Source organism: Periplaneta americana, chromosome 17 (assembly GCF_040183065.1).
Source record: "Periplaneta americana isolate PAMFEO1 chromosome 17, P.americana_PAMFEO1_priV1, whole genome shotgun sequence".
Classification (NCBI taxonomy): Eukaryota; Metazoa; Arthropoda; class Insecta; order Blattodea; family Blattidae; genus Periplaneta; species Periplaneta americana.
The window spans coordinates 846909-871017 of record NC_091133.1 but is presented as its reverse complement, the minus strand read 5'-3'; the positions used below and the strand labels follow the sequence as shown (position 1 = coordinate 871017).

At 35.3% G+C, this 24109-nt stretch overlaps 1 protein-coding gene across 1 annotated transcript in view; it reads right to left on the bottom strand.

The window, feature by feature from the left end:
• Positions 1-962: 962 nt before the first annotated feature.
• Positions 963-24109, bottom strand: part of LOC138693032 (zinc finger protein 665-like) — a 32799-nt gene continuing 9652 nt past the window's right edge. Inside the window, exons 2-6 of the mRNA XM_069816552.1 lie at positions 22441-22538; positions 18709-18846; positions 17665-17790; positions 13623-13705; positions 963-4933 (exon numbers count right to left, since the gene is read on the bottom strand). Of these exons, the coding sequence (XP_069672653.1) occupies positions 3283-4933; positions 13623-13705; positions 17665-17790; positions 18709-18846; positions 22441-22533 (2091 nt within the window). The 5' untranslated portion in view covers positions 22534-22538 and the 3' untranslated portion in view covers positions 963-3282. The remainder of the gene's footprint in view (positions 4934-13622; positions 13706-17664; positions 17791-18708; positions 18847-22440; positions 22539-24109) is intronic.

Here is a 24109-nt window from a genome sequence, read left to right as displayed (position 1 = left end):
TAAATCGTATCCAAAGATGTAGCTAGGAATATCACTGTTTCCACATATAATGGACTAAGGCTCGTTAGCTAGCGAATATATCATAGTTTTTGTATACATTACAACTTTTTTGTATCATAATATCATAATATTGCTGCAAAATACATATCTTTCATATTGGAATTAACAATCGATAGTGAATAAGGTACTATACCGTAATTGTTACATTTAATAGAGGAAGTTGTATATTTAACAGATTTGTCAAATCGTTAAGAAAGTTGAAAGTGTCTAATCAAAATTTATAAGAAATAGGATGTTACTGTTCTTATGGTCTTGCCTCATGATTAAGGGATTTATTGATGAATGTGACCAAAATGCCTTGTTTCAGGTCTGTTTCTTAAGCCGTAACCGATTTTTGCACAAAATGAAAAATCTCAACATTAAGTGAAACTGTCAGGTACCATTAGATCTAATATAAGTAATTATTGCTTCATAAAAACTTTACCATATGTATATCTGAGATCTATGACTTCAAAAGTGCTTCTCGAGACACTCTTGCAACAACTAAACTTCAGATCTCGAGAACTGAGTGGATAAGAATTACGACTGACAAGCCTGGAGTAGTGATGACTGGAACAACTCTAGAGTCATCTTGAATAGTGGACCGAGAATGGGTTTTTCAGCATAAAACTGAATTTGAACAAATTGCCTCACCTCTACAACCTTTAATTGTATCAGCAAACTTTGAGCCAGGAAGAGAGGGCATTGCAAGATATAATGGATTACCTAAAGGATGAAGATAAACCTTTTTATATAATTCTCATGCGATATTATTTAAAACATAAGATATGTGACAACATAATGACACATGAAAGGTTTACTTCAAGGAATTAAAAACCTTTTATTATTTTAAGGAAGGTTGAATAAGTATAGGTTATTAATTGTTGTATGGAAGAGTTGAAGCAAATAATCTGTTTACCATATTCATATTCATTCATTTTATTCCTCATATCTACTGTAGTGCAGTATAGTTCACATAGCCCATTATATTTCTTAATCTAGTAGCATAAAGCCTCATTTTACCCTCTTTGATATTTCATCACTTTTTCCACAGTCATAAAGAAGCAGTACAAATAAGATATAACACGACAAGTACATACAATTACGGTTACTTAATTACTTCAATAAAATTTTGACAAGTACACCACATGACTACAAAAATGTTTTATGATCCACAATAAACCATTAATGGAAACAACAATATGCATAAATGAATACTGGCGTTTTTCATGAGTAGAAACCAATTAACATATACAAAGGTTCATTCATTCATTCAGTGTTCAGCACAATGAAAGGTCTTTCACAGCAAACCCAGCTTTCTGCAATCTTTCCCATTTACTGCCTTCCTCTTTGTCTCCTAATATGATCCACATTTCTTAATGTCGTCTATTATTTGATACCTTCTCCTGTCTGGAACTCTTCTTCCATTCACATCCTTCTAGTTCTTGATTCAGTAGGCAGTTTCTTCTAGCCAGTGCCACAACAAATTTCTTTTCATCTTTCTGATCAATTTCAGCATCATTATTTCGTCACCCACTCTTTCCGACACAGCTTCATTTGTTTTTCTGTTTGTCCACTCCACAAGTTCCATCATTCTCTATATCCATTTTTCAAATTCTTCTATTCGCTTCTCTTCACTTCCTCGTAATGTCCATGTTTCTGTCCAATACAATGTCACATCCCATACAAAATATACCACCTGTCCCTTCCTTAGTTCTTCTTCTTCATGAGGTCTGCAGAAGACGCTCCCTTTTCTATCAAAAGCTTCCTTTTGCCATTGCTATTCTTCTTTCCACTTCCTGGCTGGAGCTCATGTTACTACTTATAGTACAGGTACACCCAAATTATTTGAAGCTGTCCACGTGTCCTACTGTCTCACTTAGCATTCGCACGTTTACTCATTATTTTTTCCTACGGCCATGGACCTCGTCTTTTTTCAATTTATCCTAAAAACATACCACTGCTCACAGGTGTTATTTAGCTTCATTAGCATATCCATTAGTATCGTTTCCTCTTCTGCTAACAACGCCATTTCATCACCAAATCGTATGCACTTTATTTCTTCTTCCTCCTATTATCACTGAAAACGATTCTTCAATCCAGGTTAAATTTCTTCAAAATTTATGACACAGAATATTTTAAGAATTCTATTTAAATGGTAATCTGGTCAGATAGACACTGAGTTAAGTACACACGATGGATGAAGTTATCATCTTACAGCCTCCTAGCTAGAAAATATACGACGTGGAAATAGCTTTATGAGAGCAACAATGATTGTTTCTTGTTAATTGCGAATGCTCAATTTTGAATACATGTATTTTAGCAGAATTTTCGTTCTCGTTGTAGTTTTCGTTCCAGGTTTATTGTGGATGATGCGTAAAGATTTTACTTTACAGGACTGGGAAAAATACGTTACACATACATCACATTCCTAAATCTTTTCGTCAGTATGTTTGGAACATAGTTGAAGTAGACTTACTAAATAAACACGTATCAGAGATATCAGAATTGAAAGGCTTTTCGTACATCAATACTTATGCTATACTTACTAGCTAAACAAATTAGAATGTCACATATAGAAGGTTTCTCGTGTATGGGCGAGATTTCATAACTTTTATATCTATCGACTAAGAGAATCACTCAAAACCAACATCGCATTTAAAATTCTCCTCGCCACTATGCTGGCGTTGATGGCCTGTTAAGGTACCCTAATGAATGACCACATTTGAAAGTTTTCTGGCCTGTGTGCAGTCGTTCATGAACTCTAAGGCCACTTGAACTGAGAAACACCTACAGCAAATATGACATTTAGAAGGCTACTCGCCTGTGTGCCGACGCAGATGTATTTGTAGACCAACCAACATCGTGAAGGTCCACATCTGTGGAGTAACGGTCAGCGCGTCTGGCCGCGAAACCAGGTGGCCCGGGTTCGAATCCCGGTCGGGACAAGTTACCTGGTTGACGTTTTTTCCGGGGTTTTCCCTCAACGCAATACGGGCAAATGCTGGGTAACTTTCGGTGCTGAACCCCGGACTCATTTCACCGTCATTATCACCATTTCATTCAGACGCTAAATAACCTAGATGTTGATACAGCGTCATAAAATAACCCAATAAAATAAAAAAAAACATCGTGAAATCCTTACCACAAACATCACATTTGAAACGTTTCTGGTCTATGTGTAACCGTTCATGGTTTCTTGGAATACACAAATCCGCGTAACACTTATCACAAACATTGGATTTAAAGAGGTTTCTCGCCTGTGTGCAGGCGCATATGACTAGTTAGGTCACTGGATATCAAGAAACCCTCACCACAAACTTCACATTTAAGAAGTTTGTCGGCTGTGTGCAGACGTTCATGAATTTTTAGGTAATACGAACTCGAGTAAAACTTACCACAAACATCACATTTGAAACTTTTCTCGACTGCATGATTACGTTCATGGGCTTTTAGAGCACCCGAGACAGGGAAGCACTTGCCGCAAACATCACATTTGAAAGGTTTCTCACCTCTGTGCCGGCGCATATGACTAGTTAGGTCAATGGACATCAAGAAGCCCTTACCACAAATTTCACATTTAAGAAGCTTGTCGCCTGTATGTAGGCGTTCATGAACTTTTAGGTAATATGAACTCGAGTAAAACTTACCACAAACATCACATTTGAAACTTTTCTCAGCTGAATGTTTACGTTCATGGGCCTTTAGGGAACCCGATACAGGGAAGCACATACCACAAACATCACATTTGAAAGGTTTCTCACCTGTGTGGAGACGTTCATGAACTTTTAGGTAACCAGACTGACAGAAACATTTACCACAAACATTACACTTGAAAGGTTTCTCGTCTATGTGCACAGGTTCATGTTTTTTCAGAGTACTCAAATGCGAGAACAGCTTATTACAGACATCACACTTGAAAGGTTTCTCGCCAGTGTGCGTGCTTTTATGAGCTTTTAAGTTACCAAACGCAGAAAAACACTTACCACAAACATCACATTTGAAAGGTTGCAAACCATTATGCCGAAGTATATGGGCTTTCAATGTAGTGAATCGATCGAAATTCTTACCACAAACATCACATTTGAAAGGTTTCTCGCCAGTGTGAAAGCGTTTGTGAGTTTCTAATTGACTCGCCTGAATGTAAGATTTACCACAAACGTCACATTTAAAAGGTTTCTCTCCAGTGTGTTCGCTTTGATGTGCTTTAAGGCTAAGCGACTGTGCGTAACCCTTACCACAAATATCACATTTAAAAGGCTTCTCGCCAGTGTGCAGGCGTTGATGAACTTTTAGGTTAGATGAATTCGAGTAAAACTTATCACAAACATCACATTTGAAAGGTTTCTCGCCTGTGTGCTGGAGCAGATGGGTATTGAGGTTACTGGACATCAAGAAACCCTTACCACAAACACCGCATTTGAAAAGTTTTTCGCCAGTGTGCAGACGTTGATGAAGTTTTAGGTTACACGAACTCGAGTAAAACTTACCACAAACATCACATTTGAAAGGTTTCTCGCCTGTATGCGCACGTTCATGGGTTTTTAGCTTTCCGAACTGAGAGAAGCATTTACCACAAACATCACATTGGAAAGGTTTGTCGTCTGTGTGCACACGTTCATGGATTTTTAGCCTACCCAACTGAGAGAAGCATTTACCACAAACATCACATTTGAAAGGTTTCTCGGCTGTATGCAGGTGTTCATGAATTTTTAGGCGTTTTGGGTTTGAAAAAATCTTACCACAAACACTGCATTTGAAAGTATTCTTGCTTACGTCCTTGGATAAATGGGTGTGCAGTTTTTCCCCGAGACATATTTTAGGAAGTTCTATTTCCAAGTGCATCTCACCTTCCAAATCTTCTGATACATTTCTATCATTCGTAGCAGCAATCCTGAAGTAAATTTATTATCAGTCTATAAAATAGTCGCAACAAATACATATAAAATTTTGTGAATATTAAAATAAAACCATCTTATTTTCATGAGGAGGTACATTATGATTAGAAATACAAGCTTGTAATTAATTTATGAGTAAAGTTGCAAGTATCAAAATGTTTCAAGAATTTGGACTTCAGCTGTACAATGAATTTTATAACAATTACAAACCGTTAGTCAACTCTTAGCTACTTTCTACCTCTTAATTTTGATGAACCTCTCTCTCCAAAATCAACTGCCTTAGTCTTATTTTACCGCCCCGAGCGTGCTTTGTTATGTGATTGTTTTCAAATTCGGGATTTCAAATGTGCTATAACGTTTTCTATCTCCTATTCTTACAATATACAAGCTGTACCCGTTCACTCCGCTGCACACGTTAGAAATAAATATAAAGTAATTACATAATTAGAATTGGACATTTGATCCAGGGAAAATTCGTGTTTGTTAGAAGGATATATCGTTTAGTTTGTTACTTAATTGAAATCGTATTTAAATAATTAAAATGCGATCATTTTGGTCCAGAGAGCACTCATTTGGTGCAATGACAAATCCTTTAACATGTTTCTTATTTGTTATTACATGCAACCATACTTTAATGAATGTACAAAATAGAATATTAAGTTTTCTGTGCATAATAAGCTATTTTAATCTTATCTGTCCTCCATTCACTCAGACGTTACTGTAATAACATTATAGCATTATGTCCATCTAGAGAAAATACACTTTCCAATGGTGAAATAATAATTAATTATAGAAATCTGTTAAATTAGCATACGATATTATTTCATAGAAACACAGAAACATTTTTTTAGGCTCTGTTTAATATCGTTCGATTGTTGTTGTCCAAGGCCCCTTATAGCGGAAGTCATTTGTTCTTATTTCATTTCACCACCTTAGATGGCGCTACTTTAATTTTAAAACTCATTTATCTCATTAAATATCAGTCCTATAAAAATTTTGCAAAAAATAAAACTTATCGGTAATGATTTTTAAAGAAACTTTTGTTATGTAACATTGTTCACAAAAATCAATAATAAGGGAGATATTTCGACTTATTTAATTCAAGCCCCCTTATAACCCCCCTTTCAAATAAAGTATTTTGAATGCCATATAGCCTAAAATCTAAGTTACAACGAACTTAATTTATATTCCAATTTTAATCGAAATCCGTTCAGCCATTATCGTATGAAAAGGTAACAAACAACCAGACAGACATACAAAGAAAAATTTCAAAAAAGCGATTGTCGGTTTGAGGGTGGTTAATTATATATGTTAGGACAAATTATTTTTGGAAAATGGAAAATTACCAGAAAAATTTCGGCTACAGATTTATTATTAGTATAGATTACATCTTGCGATTCTTAATTTCGTCACTTGAAAATAGGAAAATTTGCAGTGGAACATTACTGAGTCCATTTCATAGTAGGCGTAATCATGAGAAAATCAGTATGGTATTATCTCTAACTTGATATTTGTTGTTTTGCGAACACTGAACTAATAACAACGCTTTAAAATTTCTGCAACAATGTAATTTACAATTGTAAAAGAATATAGCCCTACTTAATATAAATTTTCCCTCCATTTCAATGATAAGAAAACCGACCCAAAGACATGAAAACATTGATTTAATTGGGAGAACTATTGGAGTTGTCTGTAGCAAATATGGGACTTGAAAGCATTATGGTTGACGAGCAGCTTTCACCTCTACCTGGATGTTGTTATTTTCAGAGTAGAGAGTACCGCATTCTTTTGAACCGACAAATGCCGAAGCGGCGGCCATATTTACTCCTGCGGAAACTCAGTACACCGCAAGACTTGCGTAGGTTTCTAGTATGATATTCCATCATTATCTTGAAGAATTCCATGTTGTTGTGCAGTTAATCAATGTGTAATCAATTGCTGTTGTACTGAATTAGCATTACAGCTTATTGTCTATGCGGTGACATGAATATGTTAGGAGAAAATACACAAACTATTAGGAAAAACACGGGAACTTTACTGAAGCAAGTAATGCGATAGGTTTGGAAGTAAATCCCGAAAAGACCAAGTATATGATTATGTCTCGTGACCAGAATATTATATGAAATGGAAATATAAAAATTAGAAGTTTATCCTTCAAATAGGTAGAAAAATTAATATCTCTTGGATCAACAGAAACAAATATAAATGACACTCGGGAGGATATTAAACGCAAAATGGGAAATACCTGTTATTATTCGGCTGAGAAGATTTTGTCATCTGGTATGCTATCAAAAAATCTGAAAATTATAATTTATAAAAAAGTTATATTACCAGTTCTTCTGTATGGTTGTGAAACTTCAACTCTAATTTTGAGAGAGGAACAGAGGTTAAGGGTGTTCGAGAATAAGATTCTCAGGAAAATATTTGGGGCTAAGAGGGATGAAATTACAGGAGAATGTAGAAAGTTACACAACGCAGAACTGCACGCATTGTATTCTTCACCTGACATAATTAGGAACATTAAATCCAGACGTTTGAGATGAGCAGGGCATGTAGCACGTATGGGCGAATCCAGAAATCCATATAGAGTATTGTTGGGAAGCCGGAGGGAAAAAGACCTTTGGGGAGGTCGAGACGTAGATGGGAGGATAATATTAAAATGGATTTGAGGTAGGTGGAATATGATGGTATACACTGTATTAATCTTGCTCAAGATAGGGACCGATTACGAGCTTATGTGAGGGCGGCAATGAACCTCCGGGTTCCTTAAAAGCCATAAGTAAGTATAATGATGTATTATTTTAATTTAAAATATCTAGGTGGAGAAAAGCGGACGTTGAAAAGTATTCCAAACTGGTATAATGCTGGTAATAAAAATAGTTCTTGATTTTCAAGAAATTGTCTTAATAAAGGGAACTTCAAATATCTTATGCTTGATAGATGCACTCAGGATGCGTTAGAAAATTTCCTTTCTACTGTCCATTGCTTAAATCCAATCCCGGATGCAATAGAATTCAAAAACTGCATTACGATTAATCAGTTTTTTGTAAAATAAAAATAAAAAGAAGGACGAAAATTACGCAGTTTGCGATTCTGAACAATTAGTTGAGTTTCTAAGTTAAGATATAAGTAAACCCGAAACAGAAAGGTCTAGCGAAGATGAATGTGAGCAAAAGAAATTGATAGAGGCTAAATTTTAATTTAACTGAAAATGGAAATATTGACTTGAGTGAACAACAAGCTCTTTACTATATGTAGGGATCAGTTTTGTTCAAAATAAACCAAAATAAGTTATATAGTATTTGTAAAAACTATTTCATATCTAATAACTGATAACAGGGATGAATCTATAAATTTTATTAGCATATTAGTGACTCTCAGGTCGTACAAGGAAATGTCACGTATACCCTTGAAAATTCGTGTTTGATATAATACTAAATACAGAAAAATGTGAAACGTTGGTAGAAAATGTATTGACACTAAAGGATTTGAAGTCTTTATTCATTAACACTTCAACTCATACGTTCCCAATTCGTTATAATATATTTGAAAAAGTCTTATCACTATTTTAGGACTAGAATATATTTATTGTTAAGAAAATTGTCTGTTATAGCAAATGCACGACAACAATTTGCTAAATGTGGTGGTCGAAATGTTGATGTGAGAACTGCACTAGAAAATTGCTGATGTTATCCCTATTGAAATGGACATAATATAAATAATAAAGTGTTATCTCTAATGAGTCATTTCGCTAGGACAATAATGTTTATTAATTCTTGTCTCCGCTATACTGGAGAATTACCACGGTATCTTTGAACCGTGCTATTACATTTAGCACCAAATTTAAGTAAATACACAATCTCGCCAACATAAGAACACGACGTTGGTATGTGGCGTCATTGGAGGGAGATATTTGTTTCTCTACATTCTCTGCCTCCTTCGTTCTGAACATTACTGAGAGATAGCGCCACTGTTAGCTACATGGTATATTTGCGCAAATATATTGCAAGTAGATTACGAGACTTATTACGTGATTTCGATGAGAGTCTCGAGACAAAACGGTTTTGCTATATTTCTTTTTTTGTTAAACGTTAAGCATAGGAACGCCATTTCGTAATTTCATTTAAGAAATAAGCCAAACGAATTATCTTTGCATCAAAAACGGATGCTCCCTGGACCAAATTATTTTATTTTATAATTGTTTGAAACTTATTTAGTTGGTCATGGCCTTTATGACAGTTTTTGTTTCGTAATATTGATAAACAATAATAGACCTATAATGAAAGCGGTGAATAATTTCATGGACCCTAATTTTTTTTTTTTTCGTAAAAGGCAAGGTATTTTTCTCTAGGCCAGAAATAAAACGGCAACGCGGTCATAATTACGTTCTTAACGCTTTGGCGAATATTAACCGCAAATTTACTTTCCGTCATTTGAATGATATTCCGTCAAACACGCCTTTCTTCATGTTCATTTCCTTGTGACAGTCTACTTTAAGATTTTACTACATCTGCATTTCTTTCAATGCGTTCGAAACACCGCCGTTGTACTACATAAAACCTTGCACTTGACTAATGCAGTGAATTATTTAAGAATATAGTCGCGAATTTTACTACCACCATTTCAATTGTGTTTTGTTTGGCACGGCTCGGTACGGCCCGGTGACTAGTGGCCAGCGAGTAATGTTGAGGCACAGGATCCAAACATCGTCTACCTTATAATCCAGTAACGCTTTGCTCCAAATAAATTCAAGTTAACAGCTTTTCCTTATTTCTCAGTGACAAACTAGTTGTAATAATATTTTTTTTATATATTTCAGATATAATAAATTATATTATAAAATAATATAATACATTATATAATTAAGTATCGAATTCGTTTAATATTTGTATATATATATATATATATATATATATATATTGTTTTTCCATTTTCAGTGCTATCAAATCATTACATATTTTAATATTGTTGTTGGGGTCAACGTCTCAACTCTCATTATAAACGAACTCTAGAGTCTAGATATTACAGTTAATGACGGATTTATTATTTTATGGATCCAATTTATTTTATTTGAGTACATAATGTGCCTAGATGTATTAATTATGTGTTATATTTCCGCTGTGTCGACTGCTAGCTGGTGTGATGTCAGCGCCAACTCTAGGGAGAAAGCAGAATCTCACGCTTTAGCTGGCTTGAAGGTCATTGAAATCAGTCCGCCTACATCAAAGGTACTGACGCGAAGTGTCCATTCTTTATAATCCCTATTCGCTGATTGCTCTGCCGTGGGTATTATCCAGTTGTTCCACCTGTGTTCCATAAACCACAACAACATGTATGATATCGCCTTTAATCACCATTGTTCTAGCATTACTGCTTACGCTTCTGTGCCGAGCAAGGAGTAAATATGGCTGCCGCTGTCGAGAATGCGGTACTCTCTATTTTGAAGTAATTTATCAGAACTGAAGCCAGCAAATTTAGTACAAACGTCTGGACGTGAGCAGATTCAAATACATATCACACTCCTAACATGCGAGTATACACTGGAGGTAAACCAGACGTGACTGCAGAGAACAAACAAGAACCAAGAATGAGAACTGTCCAACATGTTATGTTAATTATCTACGATACAGAGCAAAGGGTAATGCCTGACATCTTCTTCACAAGCTGCAATATGACAGTGAACCTTTTAGCTCAAACGATGAAAGAGAAATGGAATGGAGAAAAATTCTCTCCAGCGCCGGGATTTGAACCCGGGTTTTCAGCTCTATGTGCAGATGCCTTATCCAATAAGCCACACCAGATACCACTCCAGCATCGGACAGAATCGTCTCAGATTAAGCTCCAACTCTTGGGTTCCCTCTAGTGGCCGCCCTTTGCACTACGTCATAGATGTCTATGAACGTAGGACAGAAGTCCACACATGTGCTGAGGTGCGCTCGTTATGAGTGACTAGTTGGCCGGGATCCGACGGAACAAGCGCCGTCTTAAATCACGAAGTGATTTACGCATATCATATATATTATTTTAATGTACCGAAGTACATATGATATTTCCATGCAGATATTCTGCGTCATCATACGATGAAAGAGTAATGAACGGAGAAAAATTCTCTCTGGCGCCGGGATTTGAACCCGGGTTTTCAGCTCTACGTGCTGATGCTTTATCCACTAAGCCACACCGGATACCACCCCGGTGTCGGACAGAATCGTCTCAGATTAAGCTCCAACTCCATTCCATTACTCTTTCATCGTTTGATGACGCAGAATATCTGCATGGAAATATCATATGTACTTCGGTACATTAAAATAATATATATTTTAGCTCAAAACCTACATCTCATTTGCAGGGAAAAAAGCTGACATACTCAACTGTCCACAAAAGCCAAAGGAAAAGAAGTTGTTTCGTCTCTTTTTGGGGTAATGGAACGGAGAAAAATTCTCTCCGGCGCCGGGATTTGAACCCGGGTTTTCAGCTCTACATGCTGATGCTTTATCCACTAAGCCACACTGGATACCACCCCGGCATCGGACAGAATCATCTCAGATTAAGCTCAAACTCCATTCCATTACTCTTTCATCGTATGATGACGCAGAATATCTGCATGGAAATATCATATGTACTTCGGTACATTAAAATAGTATATATTTTAGTTCAAAACCTACATCTCATTTGCAGGGAAAAAAACTGACATACTCAACCGTCCACAAAAGCCAAAGGAAAAGAAGTTGTTTCGTCTCTTTTTGGGGTCATGGTGATTTGATTGACATTATATAATCCAATAAAAAAAATTGTTCATCTTGATTACACAACTTTTAACACTGTATCACTTCGGAATTTGAATGATAACTTTCTTGGAGACATTCCGAACAATGGTACACAGGCTACTCAACATACCAATGAACCAAGAGATTTATAACGAAGAACTAAACAATAAAACAAAACTACTTCACATACAATAACAAATATCACATACAAACCGAAGGCCTACCCATGGGATCAGCCATTTCCAGCATATTAGCAGAAATATTCTTACACCACATAGAACAGACATACGTGCTAAACAAAGACAACAACAAACACGCAGACAACATCATATATTGGCACAGATACGTAGATGACATACTAATACTATACAAAGGAAACAAAAGACAAATCAAAAACCTACATCAACACATAAACAAAATACACCCAAAGATACACTACACATTACAAATCGAAAACAACAAATCCATAAATTTTCTAGACATCACAATAACAAAAGTAGACAACAAACACACATTCAAAGTATACAGAAAAACCACAACAACAACAACAACACACACACATACATACATACATACATACATACATACATACATACATAATACATCCAACCAACCCACACAACACAAACAAGCTGCATTCTGAACAATGGTAAACAGACTACTCAACATACTAATGAACCAACAGGATTACAACGAAGAACTAAACACAATCAAATACATAGCACAAGAAAACGAATACAACCCTAACATAAAAGACAACATAATACGTAGGACAAAACAACACCAAAAAAAAGCAGAAGAATACAACACAAACACAAGAACACAAAAAATGCATCACACTAACATACGAAAACAAAAACACACATAAAATTGCAACCTCATTCAAGAAATTAAACTACAACATTGCATACAGTACAAATAACACTCTACAAAAACATCTCAACACACAAACAACACAAACAAACAAATACAAGCACACAGGCGTATACAAACTCAAATGCAACACCTGCAACAACTTCTACATAGGACAGACAGGCAGATCATTTCAAACACGTTACAAAGAAGACATCACAGCCATAACAAAATTGCAAAACACCTCCACATATGCAGAACACATCACAAATGCCAACCACATCTACAGAGACATCAACACAGACATGGAAATACTGCACAACCAACCAAAAAGCCAGAAACTCAACAGACTAGAACAATACGAAATATACAGACACACGAAAACACACCCCAACGATATTCTCAACACACAACTCAATTTAAAAACACATACACTCTTTGACTCTACACTACAAAACGCACCCACACAGAAAGAAGAGGCGCCAAGACCAACAACGACCAGTTCCGAAGATGACCGGAAAATAGGTCGAAACATGTTAACAAGGTATGTTAATAATATTTTACACAAGAAAGTTATTATCATAAAAATTCCGAAAAAATTGTTGTGCTGCTATCATGACACAGAGACAGGGAGACAACAACATCATTTCAATAATAATGCTCGAGAGTGTTTGTATGGAAGCACTGGGTACACACATTCCATAGAATGAGACCTGCATTAGCCAATGTATCAGCTGGAAATGGAAGGAAAAGTGGACACTGCCACATGCGCACAAGTTTGCCGGACAGGAAACTGACCTGAAGTTTCATATGATAGACGACATTAAGACATGAGGGTCATTCCATACAAAATTTTAAAAATAAACAAGTAATGTCATGAATTTTTTTGGGCATTTAATATAATAATGCTATTATGAAAATAAATTAATCTGCCAACAATGACCGCCATATCATTATTACTTTCGCCATATGGATGACTGAGAAATGGGTGGGAGTTACATGTTATCCATAATTTAAAATCTTCTAGACACCCTACATGCCTACGTGAAGGATCGGACATGACACTCACCTTTCGATGAAAATCTCGTTGTCCTCTGCTATTATTTCCACCTTTGGCTCCACATTCAATTTGTGAAAGTCACTCTGCTCTTCCTAAAAACACAGAGCAAATAAAAGAGAAAGATAGCACAATTTATATTAACAAAAGCTGATATCTAAAAAAAGTCTCATATCCATGGTTCAAGAATTAAAACAGAAAATCAATATCCCAAATTTAAAAGAAAACTTACAAATTAAACCAAACCCTTTAACTCTAATATAATATATAGAATATAATCTAAATTTAACAGAAGAAATATTGAAATCAGAAGTAAACACTGAAATACTGAAACAATTGTCTTTAGAGACAATTAATATTAGGTACCCTCCACAAAACTGGCTTCATTTATACACCGACAGATCCTTGATCTCCAGAGAACAAGGTGCTGGTCCAGGTGTTACGTGCTGTCTCTTCTCACTTTATAGATTTCTTGGATATGGAACAACAAGTTTTGATGGTGAAATCATTGCAAAAAGCGAAAGTCTCAGGAATCTTCTATGCCACATCAATATATTTAAGAATGCAGTTATATATCAGACTCCAAAGCAGTTATTCTATCAATAGTCTCTAAACCCACACCTTCATCTCAAACAACTGAAATAACTAAAATGCTCTCTCAATTAATATCATTCAATAAAAGAATTGTATTCCAATGGATACCATCCCATTGTGGAATCCTGTGAAATGAGAATGAGGATGCTTTAGCAAAGAAGGGCAGCACTGCTACTTACAGACCTGTTACTAAATCTACGTTTTACTCTGTGAAAAGATTTATTACATCTACATACTTAGACTTTAACAAACAAAATTTGATAACACAATCATAAAAAAAAAAAATGAAACTCTCTGCATCAAAATCCACAGTTAATTCCCGATTTACCACGAAAATCGTCTGTAGCTGCAATTAGATTGGCAACAGGCCATGATTGTTTGGCCAAACACCTGCATAGAATTGGAATATATCGTCCCCTAACTGCCCATTGTGCAACTCAAACCAAGAAAAGAATTCGGAACACCTCAAAATGTGTGCTTCAGTGGCTGGCCATGATATCTTTGAAAAATATTGGAGTGCAAGAGGTCAAATGACTTCATTGTCAAACGCCTGGCATTAGAAAGCAACAACATTAACAAAAGCATATCAATTTTAGATGCCACAGAATTCCGTTTAACCCTTTGCACAATAGTGGTTATTCAGAATAACCACCGGTCTCTTTCTTTCCAAATTCTATGGCACCGATATTCCACCAAGGAACCACCTCTTGAGTATACATAGAGGTGCCAAATGCGTTTTCAAAATTGTGTGCAGTTTTAAAATGTTGAAAAAAATTGATCCAAGCTTTGTTATGATCCATGATATGAAAAACATAAAAAATTAATTTGTGCTTCAAAGGGTTGTCATATTAGCCCTACCAGTGTTCTAGCTAAAAGAAGAGAAATCTTGTGGCAGATTTTTCATGGGATAATTCTTTTCCTTATAGAACAGAGTTTTTCACCTTTTTCAACATGTGGCACAATGAAGATGTAATTTAAAATCCTGCGGCACTCTCAAATAATATAAATCTGTTATTTCCAAGCAGGAGGGGAATTTTGAGGGTTTTAGGAGGGAATGATTGCTACAAAACACATATAAACCAGATAAATTTATGTATATAATGATATATTAAATAAAATAGTTATAATTTTACATACATTATTTTTTTGTCAACATACCGGGCAATAAATGGTGAAAAGGCACATGGTGCAAAAAAAATGTAGATAAGAGAAACAAACTAGATAAAATTCACAAATTGAACTAACACAATTTATGTATCTTTATTTAAACATTATGATAGAAATGCAAAATTTAATGACAGAGAATTATTCCAGTGCAATATTGTGTGATAATTATGCGTGTTTATTTTTTAATTTGTTATTTAAGAAATTCGAAAACATACAATATCATCACATGAGTTGGTAAGTATTTAATGAGCGAAACATTTTCTTTCATAAAGATAAATAACATTTTAATTTTAATTAAATTAAATTAATTAATTTAAATTCTAATTTTACTGATATGGCTATCCTAGATACGCGTCAGACATTGTCTTCTCTGCTGCTCGTACATCTACGCTGTGTTTACTGAATGCTGACTTGCCGGCAGATGTTTAGAGTGCCGTGGAAAATGGCTGTTATAGAATAACTAATTAACTACTGTATAATAGCAGAAATTAACTATGAACGAACAATTCAATTCATAGTCACGAATTTGGTAGATTATTTAAGTGGTTTTTTTACGACACTGTCAACTGTAATGGATATGTACTGTCTGAGCAAAATAAAGGTGATAATGCCAGCGAAATGAATCCAGGGTCCAGCGCCGAAAGTTAGCCAGCATTCATTCTCAATTGTTTAAAGGATAAACCCAAGAAAAACTTCAACTACGTAACTTTTACATTACGGTATATAATGGTCTGATTCAATTTGCTTTTGATAGCACTTCTGTGCTCATAATACCAGCAGTTAACAAACACATTCTACTGATAATTAAATGTTTCTCAATCGTACTATCAGGACTGGAATGCTTTGCTTGCAGACTTACTAAAGGCTTTACCAACAACCAAAAATGTATTTAAAAATAGGCTTAAAGACTTTACTAATAGACGGTAATTATACACAGTATTTAAAGGGTGTAAATGATATGTTGTTATTGAAGTGTTGTATCAGTGAAGAATTATGTTGTGTCAGTGAAGTGTGTTGTGTAAGTGAAATGTGTTCCTGTCAGTGAAGCTTTATAGTTTATAGTGGCAGTGCAAAGTATTTTAACAGTGAAATTTTTTTGAAGTGTTAGTGAAATCAGGATAGAATCAGTGAAATGTGTCGTAGTTCCATTGCAGTGAGTGAGTTGACAGCGAAATGAGTGTAATTTGAAAGGTACTTGTGCAGATATGAACATATCATACTCGTGTGTTTTAGTTCGAACTTAGGTTTAAGATACAAATTAGATTTATTTCAAGTGTTATTTTAAGTGATCGTTTCATTGAATTTAGGATATTCAGTGTTGTTGTTGTTATTATTATTATTATTATTATTAATTATTAGTATTATTATTAATTGCATTTTTAATTAAGTTTATTATTGTCATTATTGTGAGTAATTAGTTACTAGTGTCACCGGGTATATACCCATTGCATTGTGAATAAATACATACACATATGGTTAACAATGTTAATATTGTCTAATTTATTCCAGTTTACCTCCATAATTTCTGCCAGGCAATATCATGTACTATGAAATTATACAAGAGCTCCAGTATATAAAGATTCCTTTGCTATGACTATAATAAATATTACACTGTAGATAAAAAATTCGTTCAACCATTTCGTGAACTCGGTAACTTGAAAAGAGTAAATAAAATAAATAGTAGTTTCATGCATCCTCTGCCTGCACATATATATCAGAACATTTTGTCAAATTTAGAACCTATTCTGGAATGTACTCAAAATAAGCTATATAATTTATCTTAAATTTACAAAATATATTTCCTCTACGGGTAAAATAATGTTCTACAGAAGACATACTGCAAATACAGAAATACTTGAAAAGAATGGGTGAACAACAAATGAAAACAGGTGATAACGTTTGCACATACATCTAAAGCAAACTCAATTATTTGGAAACGGTAAAAGATATCGAGAATTTTTTGACAAAGACACAGAGACGAAAAAAAAAGAAGTAGCGTCCTTAAGAATAATATTTTTTTCAAACGCATAGTTGGAATGTGTAACTTGGCAACCAAAGTGTAACAACCTTTTTCGTTTTCAAAATTAAAACATAAAACGAGATAACAATTCAACATTAGTTCTCTGAAACATAACATTACTTGTAATAGTAAACAGGGATGTCTTTTTGACTCTATTATACAGTGAAAGGCCCTGCAAGTACTCTTGAAAAGAGGCAGTGTCCGTTACAATCTAAATACAATAATTTTAAAATGGAAGAAGAACACACAGTGCATTCTTTGTGCCACACTCACCTCTGGTTCTCGTTTGACCACAGGGAACGGATCTTCCTCAAAATTTACCTCTGATAAGAGATCAGGGCTCCGGTTCACATATTCCTCTTTTATGCCAGTCACATGCTGATCCACGAAATTCTGTTCCTGCAGTACAAACAGACGTCTTAAATGAGCAACTGATTACAGGGTTTTAGAAGATGACTTCTACTGTTATATATCCGTACATAATGGCTTGACATGATGAATAGGAGCAGAATTCATATGCAAATACAAATTTTTCATAAAAAATGTTTAGTGATGTTATGAACATCTGTAGTAATACGAAAAGCTAATCGTGCATATTTGGCCCATTGCTGCGTATAATATACTATTATGCATATATTGTAGCATATTTTCAAGACTGTGTTGGACTAAACCCAAAATTTGAGTTTTGCAAATTAAAAATAAAAATAGACTCTGGATTTTTTTGTTGTCAGCACAATATTTTTTGTTGACTGTACTGAAAGGCTAGAATTTACTTGTGTATGAAGGGAAACTGTGTAAGAGTGGGAAAGATTGTGGGACCTGGAAAGTATTCATTGTCAAATACGTGTATTTGAAAGTTTCTTGTACTGGTATGAATGAATTCATGTTTTGCTCAATTTGTCTTGCAAATTCTTCTGGATTGTTCTTTTTGTTGCTTATAATAAAAATTGCGCAATATCGTGAATATCCTTTAATGAATTTATAATAAACCCAGTACCATTGTTGTAAATACTTTAAATCCTTAAACCTTCATAATATCTACGATTATGTTTAACCTTGAGAAGGGTGTAACTCACTCCATTAAAAAATATGACTTACGTTTACATGACCATTTTTCATCAGAATGATTCCGGAAATCACATTAGAGTATTGCACAACCTCCGTGAATCACCGTATATATACTAAATTTTATTGTTGCTGCCACAAACTGAAAGACGCTGCAGGTACTGTTGTAAAAAAGACAGTGTCCATTACAATAAAAACATAAGATAAACACTGGAAGAACAACACACAGTGCATTCTTTGTGCTGCACTCACCTCAGGTTCATGTTTCACTACAAGGAACGAAAATGGCTCCGGATCTTCCTCAAATGTTATCCCAGTTGTGAGATCTTGACTCTGGTCCTCATATTCCTCCTTTATATCAGTCACATGCTGATCCGAAAAATTCCGTTCCTGCAGTACAAAGACACATCTTAAATGAACAATTTATTACTGTGTTAGAAGACGACTTCTAACTCTACAAGTTCTTCTATATGTGTCAGTATGCCACAGCCTGATCACAACCAACAGCATGTGCTTTACATTATGATGAATAAGGCCGGGAATCATATCCAAATGCATATTTTCATGCAAAAACATGTTATAAATGTTATTAACAACTCTGATGATGAATATGCAAAGTTAACTGTGCATAGTTGTTTAATATCACCGCCTTACAAAACGATCTTAACGTTATTGAAACCTGGACGACAGAAAATAAAATGAAAATCAATGTCAGTAAAAGTAAGTCAATATCCTTCTGTAGAAAGCATAAAGAAATTTGTCTCGGATATCAGCTGAATGGTACATCGGTGCCACAAGGGAACACTTGTAAATACCTAGGTATATATTTAAGTAACAAACTGGGTTGGGAGGAACAAGTCACTAATACCACAAGGAAAGCCTGGAAAGCACTACATTTGTCTATGCGTATTCTGAATAAATCTAACCGCAAGTCAAAAGAATTAGCGTACAAAACCCTTCGCCCAATTATGGAATATGGAGCAGTAGGTTGGGATCCGTATAGACAAAACCATACCGATTCAATAGAAAAGGTCCAACGCAAGGCAGCAAAATATGTCAAAATGGGGAAGGGACATGGTGAAGAGATAGTAAAAGATTTAGGGTAGGAACCTCTCAAATCAAGGCAACGAAAAACCAGACTCACTGCATTGTTTAAGGCACAAATGGGACACAAAGCATGGACCGATATCAATGCTACATTAGCAACACCATCATACTTAGGAAGGGCTGATCATATTAGGAAGTTTAAATGTAGAAAACATAGAACGGACGTGGCAAAATTTTCCTTTGTTAACCGCACAATAGTAGACTGGAACAGCTTACCTGCGGCAATCTTTCAGGGCGGTTCTCTTAAAATAAATACATTTAAGGAACGGTTGAGAAGATTAGACTGAAAATCTAATTGGAGGTGCAGTGTAATTATTTAACTTGTGTCATGTAACTAATTGAGTTGATATATAATTAATTAAGTTGATAAGTAATTAATAGATATGATATGTAATTAATTAAGGTGATATGTAATTACTTAAATTGGTAATAGTTGGGTGAAATAGAAGTACTTATAAGATAGATTTACTTTTGCTTATCGTAGGCGTTATTATACAATAATTTTTATTTACAGTCCTAGGTTTATTGCATCTAATATTTATAGATTTACGTTTATTTTATTTTATTTCTGTAATTGTAATTATTGTATATTATATATATCACTGCCACAGGGTGTATACCCAAATGTAGTGTTAATAAATACATACAATATTTCGGCCAATACTGCATTTAATATACTACTGTGCATTATAATTACAATATCTTCAACACTGTGTTACATTACCAACAATATTTGCGTAATTTAGTAAAAGAAGCAATAAGACTCTGGATTATTCCCTAGTCAGCACATAATATTTTTTTGGTTGACTGTACTGGATGGCTAAAAATCCCTTGTGTATGAAGGGAAACTGTGGAAAAACCACGACAGCCTGCTTTTATTCCATTGAACTATTGCACAAAAGGAAACATTCCCAAACATGCCTACCTACCTGACTATATCACTCCTACCCTCGTTTTCTATGTTTCACTTATTCTGAGTTGGCACAACGGCAGCATTTTGTTTCTTACCGGCAAGTACTCAAACATTAAACCACTGAGTTACCACACACTTCGACAGCAAGCCTTTGGCAATGTCCTTTTGAATGTATGAGTTGGGAGCATTGTGGGACTTGCAAATTATTCATTATCATACTCGTGTATTTGGAAGTTTCGTGAAATGTATCACTATCTAAATTAGAAACAGACTACGGCACAATAGGGTTATGTTCGTTTTAAAGTCGTGGAAGAACAATCAGTAAGCGGAATTATAAAGATAGTATAATGCAAAATTTTGGTACACAGTACTGCATTGCAGTCATGAAAATCAAAGCCAGTCATATTTCTTTCCATGAGTGTACATTAACAGTACGATCGGTCATGTTATCTTTGTTCAAATACGTCATTAAGTGTTTCGAATATGTTAATTCCTCACACATTATAATTCTCTTATGTAATCGGTTGTCAGTAAATGTTAAAAGTGCGACAAATGAACCCAAATCGATTTTTTTTACAATAAACTTGGTTTCATCTGTATAGCCACGTTGTATCACATAACACATATCACTATCAGCAGATAAAACAAGTAGCCATCTTGAATGAACTTGCAAATTAAGAAAGATCAAAGTTTTCTCAAGAAAAAGCGTCGAGACTAGACAGGTTAAAATAAAAAATAGTCCAAATCAATGACTTGGAAGATGATGACGATCTATTTTACGAAGATTTAAGTTCGGAAGATGAATATAATTTTAATATGAGAACAAACGCCGAAGATCGTGAGAGAACAGTTCAAGAAACGTTCCAACAACGTAAAATTCCGAACTAGTTCTGAGACCGTACACAACTGGCGCATTCGTCCTAGCACCTTCTGAATTGCTTGTTGGAACAAACCTTTTGTCTCCGTCACTTTGATATTAATTCTGGTAATGGAAGGAGCATGTATTTTCCAGTCATCGGTCTGTCCTCGTTAAATGCAGGCATGTTCACTGTCATATTTTAACATCCATTACCCATTTACGTTTTTTCTACTAGTTGGTCACCTGTGGGTATCGGGTCCTACTTATTCTGTATAGTACAGAATATAGTTTTATATTAGAGAATTTACCTGGCTACATGGGGTCATTAAATTGAACCCGAGGCTAAAAAAAGAGAACAAAGAAGAATAGCGTGTTGATCGTTTGTGTGGAGGTTGTATTTATGGATGTGGAATATTTAACAGAGATCATGTTCAACAGGTTACCCATATTATCGTGAACGGATGCATTATTTTTTCATCACGTGGAAGAAATGTCTCCACCTCTTCTTTAATGTGAGGTAAGTGATCGTGGTTAGCTATTTTCCAAACTGTTTTGTCGTTGACATAGGTTACGTTACGTTAGACTATATTATCTTAGGAATGTTAAATCGATCAATATAGGCTAAACTAGCACTGAGACACTTTCCTTCATACTCCGCTTATACAATTTGCATATAGGCCTATGAATCTATAAGATGTAAGATTTGGTGAATTTAGGGTTTTATTATGTCTTGTATACATGATCAATTCCATCTCAAAAAAAAAAATGAAAATCCCTTATAAATTGTACGATTTTCACTTCAGAAATTACCGGAACCATCTCGCCCTATTTTCAACTTCAAATGTAACTTTCAAGTTGCCTATATTTAATGCTTTTCCTTTTTGGTTTTCTAAATTTTTTGCGTTTTTAATTTACTTGCGAAAGTTGGGAGATTTTAATTTTTTTTTTTTTTTACTTAGTCCAAATTGTGATGTTTTCCGCTCACTCTCCTTTGTGGTTTCATTTCTGGGGTCAAACTCAGGTATTTTTCTCGAAAGGACAGAAGCAATTGTTTTGGATATTTACCAATAAACTGTAATCTGTATTTATTCTCAATATACGCTACCTGAGATAAAGAATTCCCCTTTGCTGTATCAGCTTTATTATTTCTGTCTATTGCCAGAGGGTCGATCTCATGTTCCATCTTGATTTCGTCCATCACGGCTGAAAAAGAAAATAATAAGAAATTAAAATTGACATGCAATTTGGATATACTTACTAGCATATGTAATAATCACACACACGCACGTACGCATGCGTACACACACAAACGAACTTAAATGATAATTTTTTTTTTATTTTAGTAGGTTATTTTACGACGCTTTATCAACAGATTAGGTTATTTAGCGTCTGAATGAGATGAAGGTGATAATGCCGGTGAAATGAGTCCGGGGTCCTGCACCGAAAGTCACCCAGCATTTGCTCATCTTGGAGTGAGGGAAAACCCCGGAAAAAAACCTCAACCAGGTAACTTGCCCCGACCGGGAATCGAACCCGGGCCACCTGGTTTTGCGGGCAGACGCGCCGAGTTACAGAATTTACCTTCAAACCAATCCGGGAGCGCATCCATACAGGGTCAGTGGTAGAGGAAGGAAGGAAGGACGGACGGAAGGAAGGAAGGAAAAATAAACACAGATATTACACACTCCTCTAAACTCTTTTCATTAACACAACTTAACTTACTTTGCCGATGTGAGATTCGAACTACCGTCCTTTACTTCTATGATCCACAGCCTTAACCATTAAGATTAGGCTACACGAACACTTAGGAACCAGGCGCTTGAAACGGATACAAAAGATCAACCCAATCGCAAAACTCCAACAACACATATTATACTATGAGCCATGCACGTCGGCTCGATCGTTGATGCAGCTCTTCAGCACCTAGCGCCAACTACATTATCGGCATATTCCCGAACGTTCTATCCGTTGCTTACGAGATTATACAAGCTGGCGCATAGCGCTTGAAATACGGGTCTGAAGTGGTTCCCTCGTAATGCCAATTCCGCCGCTCGGAGCGCTGTTCGCTCCTAGATATTCATAGCAGAATACTTAAATGACATTGATATTTGGGAAATTTCAAGGGACTCACCGTTGCTTATTAAATGTTTCGTACAGTAATTTATGGTCAATAGACGTAATTTCAAAACTTGCACGTCTCAATTATATTGAAATGAATGGCTGTCATTCTTGATATTAAAAGATATTACATATAATAAACTAAGGAACTACCTTCCTGTTGTTTAATTCATACACCGTACCTATTCGGAAATAATGAAAGAAACTTAATAATTATATTTTATGCTCGACCATGCCGAAATGTAGTAATTATTATACACCTGGTAGCAGCTCTTTAATGGACCTCATTAAAGTACACATATTCATTAAAGTTCAGGTGTTCCACCAATCAGAAAACATCATTGTAGCATGCAAATCAAGATTTTCAGGTATAACTCCCTGTAAAGCTGATTTGAATAATTTCGAGGGAAAATTAAGTCACACGGAGTTAGTGTGCACTCGAAGTTGGTTGCTTGACTGTTGTCAGCCCACTTTGAGATCTGTGGATATAGAGGGAAAAATTGGATCGGTGTCGGTTAGAGTTCCCGAGTAGCTCAGTGGTAGAGCGTTGGTACGTTAAACCAAAGGTCCCGGATTCGATACCCGGCTCCGGAACAATTTTTCCCTCGAAATTATTCAAATCAACTTTACAGGGAGTTATACCTGAAAATCTTGAT